Source organism: Andrena cerasifolii, chromosome 10, assembly GCF_050908995.1.
Source record: "Andrena cerasifolii isolate SP2316 chromosome 10, iyAndCera1_principal, whole genome shotgun sequence".
Lineage (NCBI taxonomy): Eukaryota > Metazoa > Arthropoda > Insecta > Hymenoptera > Andrenidae > Andrena > Andrena cerasifolii.
The window spans coordinates 6526076-6533929 of NC_135127.1; the positions used below are offsets into that span (position 1 = coordinate 6526076).

Here is a 7854-nt window from a genome sequence, read left to right on the forward strand (position 1 = left end):
TTCGATCAAATTTTCAAATAGCTTTGTAGAGCAATAAACAAACAATTTTGTTGTTATAAATGGTTGCATAATAACTAGAACAATCCCTAGGAGGGACCCATGGCTCCGGATTGTAAATAAACCAATAAATAAAGAATTTGTTAATGCGCATAACCTCCTTTTACCTTGAATCGAACTATCCCGGGAAATTAATAAATTTTGGATTTTCTATAAATAATTAATGTACTTTTAGAGTTTTATCCTTGAAGCATATACTATTCTCTAAGGTCTTATCTTAAAACATAGACCCTCGACTACCTTCGTACATGATAGTTGCAATTGTTTTGTTTATAAGTAATTATTTATTAACAATTTTTGTACGTAAACACATAAAAAATATCCTCATTAAGTAATAAATACATTATGTTTTTGCATGAATTATAAATACATAGAAATAATTTATGAACTTTTACAGTTGGATCTTAAAGTATGGACCTTTATTTATAATTAATTTGACTGGAATAACTATCCAATGAATGCATAATTAAATTATGTACAACTAGTGGAGCTACACCTTCCTTTTCTTCGTAATAAGATCTCTCTCTGAAATATCAGCAAAGCGATGTGATCTCCTCAGTAACCTTGATTTATACCTTCAGGAGGTTGATATCATTAATCGTTTTAAGGCAGGGTACTTCATGCTGTACTCTGTACATGCAAATTATCGAAAACTCACAATATAGAACCATCCCAAAGTTCCTGTGGAGAGAAAAGACACTACGGGAAGTATCGTACAAAATCAGAATAATAATCATGACCATGCAAACGCACAGACGCATACAAATACATTATTTAATATTTCATGTCATGCCAGCTATAATTCACATAGCTGTACGACTCATTTAAATTCATGCTACATGCTTCGGCATCCACTATAACTTGAATATTATATATCTTTCTTAACATAACAAATTACCATTATATTAACTACCTTACACATTTCATTCTCACATACAGCAAAATAATCATGCTTATACTATATCCTGCAACTTTAAAAAAGAGGGAGGGGGAGAGAGATTCAAAAAAGCAAAACTAAAAAAAAATGAAGACGGTTTCAATAATACAAAAAGGATTTAAGGGCACAAGAGGAACTCAGCATACAGAAAAGCTTCAGTAATGCAAGAGAAATACAGAGATACAGAGGAAAGCATGAGCGTAAGCGTCTGGAAGAGAGAGGAGGGGATATGGAGGGATGAGGAGAAAGTGAGAAAAGGTGCAGGAAGAATCGGAAGGAGGGAGTACAGGTGCGGCTGGTACGTCCGGAGCGCCTCCAAAGTAATGTTATCCGTCGCGTGACGAAGCGAGGTCCTCTTTTGCTGTCTCGTTCCAGCTCGATTATTTCGAGCATCTTAACAGACTCGTTTCAGTGTCGTGCACCTCCAACAGGTTGCTCCTTCTACACCAGCCAGCTGAAGCAGCGTGGCTGTCTAGTCAGTGAAATACAAGTAGGCCGAGTGTCGCCGCTGTCTCTGAACATTAATATTTTCGGTGTTACTGGAAGTCGTCGTCGTCGTCGTCGTCGTCGTCGTCGTGTGGAATAGTTTTCTCTTGGGTCCAGCGAGAGAAAGGGAGAAAGGGAGGGATGAGAGCAGCGAGACCACTTCGGTGATAGGGAAATTCACCGGTGAACTCGGAGACTCGGATGAATCACGATTTGGTCTCCGCCCCCTCTCTTCTTCTTCTTTCTTTTGGTCCGAACGGTGAGTCCTTATAGGTATCTGAATAATTACTCGTAGTCCAGGAATAGAAGTTTTATTGATTCTGTTACGCGAAGGCGCGCGAATTAAGAGCGAAGGCGCGCGAATTAAGAGCGATATCGCGAACGAGTAGCCGGCAAAAATTACCCCTCGGTAATATATTTTCTGTCTGACATCACCTGTTGCGTGGGTGGGCAAGTTCGACGGTTTACGAGGAGCACGACTGGTCGACCTACTTCGGCCCTATATGGTGTCGAGACAATGCAGTTCGATTTGCTTGGAGCGAAAATGCAAACTAAGTGTATATCGCGCGGTTTCTTCTGAGGCCGATCTTAACGATGCAGTTTTTTGTGCGTCGCTCTTATAGCGATAATAAGAAATGGCTTTACACAGTGGCGTGATAAGTAGACACATGTAATTGTAGTAATTATTACACATTGTCCTTTATCGCCTGCATTACTTAACGACCTAATGTATATTGACACACATCACGCTGTTCCAAAGCACCCCGTACATCACTGCAAATTCGAAAGAGTTACGAAGAGAATAATTCTATAATTGAATTAAAAGTGTATAGCTTTGAATATTTCGATTAAAAATTCGCTACCAGTGGATACGGTTCTCCTTTCCATATATTCTTCTTCGGTTTGTGACGTTACTTCCGTCGCGACTCCAAGGTTATTGAATCTTTGTTCAACTTATATTTATTCATCAAATAATCCGCCGCGGCAAGGTCACACGTGACTCCTTCGTTTGCATCACCCTTGATGCGTTCTACTCGCCGTCGATTCCGATCGTCAGCTCCTTCGTTCCTATTTATTCGTGTCTCGTTGGACGGTTTATTTTCGGTCTCTAATTTCCTCCTTTTCGACTTGAACTCCTCGGGCCACGTATCCACGGCCAAGGAACGTTTCCTCAGTTTCTCAAAGACAACGATGACCTCGCGACTATCGCTCTTTGAAACACGACACTTCTCACTTTTCTTTATCTTACCGTCGTCGTTGGCGTGTCGAATTCTCGAACCAACTGCTAATCCTCTTCCGTTGCTGCAAGTTGGATTGTTATTCGCTCCTCTTTCTGAATCTTTAAAGGTACTATTCTTCGTACTACACAGTTCCAATGATATCGTCTCTTTATTCAAATTGTACTTATCCGCTAAAGACTGCGTTATCGCGAGTTCACCCACTGGAATCGATAATTGCATGCCGAGTGAACTACTTTCGTCGGGCAACGGTTTTTCCTCGATCTTTGGCAACTTATGTCGCGTCATAGGAATTTCTTTTTCAAACTCGCTTTTTGAAGTACTCTCTGGTTTCTCTTTGTCGTTCTCCCTAGTCCGTTTATTCTTCAGATCTTCGTTTATCTTACAACTGAGAATTTTATGAAACATGTGCAGTAAACGAATTTGCAAGCCCCGTTCTTTACCTGATAAATACTTACATGTTGTATGTTACTCTGTCTACTTGTTCTGAACGTGTAATAAACTTATGAGTTCTGGCCTCTACCACGGTTTTATTCTTACAAACGTCACACTTCACTTTACAAGGTGGTATTACGTGCCCAAAGTATTTGTGAATATTTTTATGGCGACAGCTGAACATGATTTTATACACAGCTTTGATAATAAGTATGAGAGGAGAGAAAATGAATTTATTCGAGCTTCTTACTTTATAGAAAGGCAATAAGACACAAGCTTATCATACTCGCTTAAACAGTTCTTTATGAACTCCGGTTCATTAATTTCTCTGTGATTTTTGAGAACCGATCTCACGGAAGAATATTCCCTGACACTAAAATATATCCTGGAATATGGACGACCACTATTTGTGTACATCTGTGCGCATTCCCTGTAGTACTTGGGAATGTTTTCAGGAATCGTCCAATAAGCTATGCATCTGCTCAAGTAAATGATTTATAAGTCATTCGCAGCAGCGCATTAATGGCTAACAACGTTACTTTTACTGTCAAGCAATAGATACTGACCTAATAGGTTTCTCATGAATGAATCCATAATCGCGCGTTGTAGTAATAACTTGAGCATTACCAGTCATCCACATATTTTCTATGTTACGTCTTACGCCATCCTTCAATCCTAAGATGAGCCACAGATTTGTATTAGGAAGCATACAAATAAAAAGAATCTCGAGATCTGAATTGTAAATCGCTTACTGTGGTGATACGTAAGCGTGTATATCCCTAAGTCGCTCAGTTTCTTTTTTATCAATTCTGCAGTGACTTCTTCTCTGCAGTAAACAATGGCATAGCCTTCATGCATCTGAATACAGACAACTCTCATGAATATGTATCTTGGTGTCGTATAAAAGGGTTGACTAATTTACCTTACAAGGGAACGTGTCTACGAAACAGAGTACTTTTGCAATAAACCTTTTCAGGTGCTCGAACGGATTGGAGAGCGTGTCTAAAAACCATACGTCGCAGTGAACTCTGATCTGTTGCACCGACATTCGAAATACTTTTGGCGTTGTTAGTGTCAATACTTTGCAAATATCTTCGACTACCTGGCAAAGTGTGTAATTGACAAATGTCGACTGATTAGGAAACTAAACTCAATCGATGAGGAAATGTATTCTATAATGTTAAACGTAAGGAACTAATGAATAAACATCGACTCGTTTTTACAATCACTGTTAATTACCTTGTCAGTGACTGTCGTAGTTACTGCGATTCTAGGAACATATCCATATATCTTATTGAACAAACTTATTTTCTTGTAAGAGGAGATATACTCGTACCCCCATTTGCTTAAGCAGTGCGCCTCATCGAATACAACATAAGACAGTATCTTACGTTTCTTTAACAAAACTATAATGTTCTGTCAATGGATAGTTAAGGAAAATGGAAAATTTTTAGTGAAAATTTTAATACGGCGGAAAGTTAATAGAAGAGGCTATTATTTACCTGAAAATATGCGGCCATAGCCATTTGGGGTGTGCTGAATAATAATACTGTTGTAGGGGAATCTGATAATAGATCTTTAACGATAGCGTTCCTTTCATTTATATATGTAGATTGACTTAACAAACATGCTTTAATCTGTTTGCTCTTTAAAAAATCAACGTGATTCTGAAAATATCTGAATACGTGAGAGATGACAATGAGTCTGTTAAATCTTACTCGAGTATCATTCTTTACCTTTATGGCAGATAATTTTGGAGAAAGAATAAGAGCCACTTTGCCTTTTTGTAAAATAGCAGGCAGTTGGAAGCAAAGAGATCTTCCAAAGCCAGGAGGCATAGATATGCATACATATTTTGAACCTATAATTCGAAGTTAACATTTATATTTTAATAAACCAGTCATATCGGGTACAAATATTCCATAAAAGTATTTTCTCTGCTGAGTTCCATTAAATCTGTACAGGTTTAACCCAAGAAAGCAGACTCGAGTGACAGTGAAACATTCGTGTAACAATTCGTTATCAATAAAACACAGTTGTCAGAGATTTCAATTCAAAAAGGGTGCTAACCTTCCGTGACAGCAATAGTGGCTTGTCTCTGAACGTCGTTCTTGAAGTCTTTATAGCCAAACACGGATCGCAATACTCTGGTTATATTCTTTTCATCGCAATTCATTTTTAAGTGCTGTATTTTATACGCAATATACTACTTAATTAAAATTATCTTCGACGAACACATTTCAAGCACCTCTATCCCGCTCGTTTGTTAGGATGAGACTAACTGTACCTGCGACACCGGGACAACGGACCATAAATTTTATTGGTACATTTCAAATGAGTCGAAGTTTGCGCGCCAATATTTGAAATGTTAACCTATAAATACGGTTACTTATAATCTCGCGCCTGAACCTGAGTTTCATTCTTTTCTGTGCAGGAATAAACGAAGATTAAGTTCACGCAACACTGCTCGAATCTCCGAGGCACAATAAGGTAGATGTAATGATCTTGAAGTAAAAATTCATCAGGTTTAGCTTGCTTTGACAGATGAGCCAGCACGTAAGTTGCGTGAAAACTGTTGCTCACGGTTTTCGATATGACTTACGATTGAATAACAGTTGTTTTATATTTCAGGTGCATAATGAAGAAGCTTTGCGTAATATTTGTTTTAATATGCTCGTCCACCGCTGGACAACCCAATGACTGCAGCGATCCCAATTGGCACTCGTTGGAGACGCTACAGTCCTCCAAAGCGGAGTGTGGACCATTCTTTGAAAATCGTTGCTACTGCATGAGAACGTGCTATGAGAATCATCACCAATATATTGTGAATTGCACGGATTCAGGATTCCGCAGTACCGCACCTCTGGGACACTTACCAAACGAGACACAAGTAAAAGAACTATTTAGTCAGGAATAAATCTTACTTCGTATATTAGATTTGCTTGCATCGGATTATTAAGCGACGAATTTCGTTCAACTTCAGGTGCTCATTTTCACTGGAAATTATATAGAAGAACTGCCATGGAACGTGTTCGGTACTCTGGACAGTCTGCCCTATCTGCGAGTGATCGATATGTCGAGGAACAATATCCGGGAGATACGAGGGAAAGCGTATCACCACGTTCAGCAGGTTCAACGGCTTATCCTCGACTTCAACGAGCTTTCCTTGGATCCTGGGAGAAGCCATCCCCGAGTGTTCTCGAATTTTGTGTCCTTATTGGAACTCCACTTGACTGATGCCTTCGAAGATGGCCCCCCGAGGGATCTTGCAGCGACGTTGCACGATATCTTTGTAAATAGGTATCGCTCAACTCTGCAGATGCTGGATTTTATTATGCGCTTTGGAATCAAGCGAGCAACAATTCAGAATTAACACGACTTTTGCATTTTGTCCTAGCAATCTAACGCAGCTAATGAAGCTACACTTGGAACAGAACGAGATATCGGAATTCCGCGACGCCAATGTGTTCTGTGATCTCCCTAATCTCTTGGACCTCTACCTGGGTGACAACGCGCTGACTGCGGTGCACTTCAATATCTCTTGTCTTCATAAACTTCGCTTTTTGGATCTTCAGCGCAACAAGTTCACCAGGGTTCTCGAGCGTGACCTGCACGCCATGGACGCGTTCGCCACGCGCAATCAAAGCATAGCCGTGGATTTGACTGGAAATCCGCTTGAATGTTCCTGCAAGCTCAATCCATTCGTCAAGTGGATGAAGAGGACGAAGGTGTTCGTTCGCAACAATGCTAGCTTGAAGTGTTCCGAAGGTATTTAAGCAGTTGTACTCTGTCTTACTCTTTTCCTTCTTGGATTACAAGGTATTGGTACAAATTTGTCTGCACGCTATTGCTAATTGTTACAGATGGAATGCCTCACGAGATCCACGAGACAAAGAATTGCATGCCAAATCCGCACGTAGCAACCGTTCTGCTGTTTTTCCTCTCGGTGGTGCTGATAGGACTCGTGTGCGCACTGATCTATGTGCAGCGCGCGAAACTGCAGAAAAAAATCGAGCCAATATTGGATTCGGTTAACAAGAAGGTGCGATACACCTCTATAGCGACTGGCGACTCTCGCGAGGACGTTTAGTGAACGATTTAATTAATATATAAATGAAATAAAGTTATTCGCTAATCTGAAGTAATACGGTATTTAGTGAATGCTAGCGTTGGCTCGTTTACTTATTAGTTTAGACTATTTGTAAACTAATGAAAAGTCACATTTTTTATACTGTTAAATATAATAATATTTCTCTTAGTGTTATGAATAATTTGAGACCGGAGGAGCATAATAATGCAATAATATTTATAGCACGAGTAAAAATGCAATGTTTTATGGAAGTTAACGATTTAAGTCAAAGAGCGTGTAATTTTGATACTGTTATTGATTCTATTGAACGTGTCCTGTGACGAATAAATGTTATATACATATTTGAATTCACGGTTCCGCTAACATTTATTCTGAGAACTCCACGATTGCGGGCTTTGGGGAACCACTCGAAGAAATATTCCCATTAAGTACAGTCCTATTTATTAATAGCCCTCCTACTACTAATAACAATTATAACAGTTAATAACAATTAAAATACACGTGTATATGTAAAGTATTCTTAAAAGATTTTTCATTTCTTATCATCGACTATCAGATCATTGACATCTTGTCAGAGATTAGATAACACTTTCAGGCTGTTTTAATGTCTA

General features: G+C 39.2%; 2 protein-coding genes across 7 annotated transcripts; one reads left to right on the forward strand and one right to left on the reverse strand.

The window, feature by feature from the left end:
• Window positions 1–454: 454 nt before the first annotated feature.
• On the reverse strand, window positions 455–5455 carry LOC143373642 (ATP-dependent DNA helicase Q5). Of its 5 annotated transcripts, XM_076821065.1 has the most exons (11): window positions 5224–5454; window positions 4890–5014; window positions 4656–4820; window positions 4393–4569; window positions 4076–4255; window positions 3906–4011; window positions 3720–3828; window positions 3404–3631; window positions 3177–3329; window positions 2344–3106; window positions 455–2254 (listed from the first exon to the last, which is right to left on the reverse strand). In XM_076821065.1, the coding sequence occupies exons 1-10, from the start codon at window positions 5327–5329 to the stop codon at window positions 2392–2394; spliced, it is 2064 nt and encodes a 687-aa protein (XP_076677180.1). In that variant the 5' UTR covers window positions 5330–5454; the 3' UTR covers window positions 455–2254; window positions 2344–2391. The 5 variants fall into 5 exon arrangements, with proteins under 5 accessions (XP_076677180.1, XP_076677181.1, XP_076677179.1 ...); XM_076821066.1 differs by having other exon boundaries at window positions 455–3106; window positions 4081–4092; window positions 5224–5455; XM_076821064.1 differs by having other exon boundaries at window positions 455–3106.
• LOC143373648 (trophoblast glycoprotein-like) lies at window positions 644–7590 on the forward strand. 2 transcript variants are annotated; one of them, XM_076821079.1, is made up of 6 exons: window positions 644–1739; window positions 5588–5643; window positions 5785–6043; window positions 6137–6453; window positions 6551–6921; window positions 7017–7590. In XM_076821079.1, exons 3-6 carry the CDS (start codon window positions 5792–5794, stop codon window positions 7241–7243), a joined length of 1167 nt encoding a protein of 388 aa, XP_076677194.1. In that variant the 5' UTR covers window positions 644–1739; window positions 5588–5643; window positions 5785–5791; the 3' UTR covers window positions 7244–7590. The 2 variants fall into 2 exon arrangements, with proteins under 2 accessions (XP_076677194.1, XP_076677193.1); XM_076821078.1 differs by having other exon boundaries at window positions 985–1739; window positions 5588–5709.
• Window positions 7591–7854: the final 264 nt, after the last annotated feature.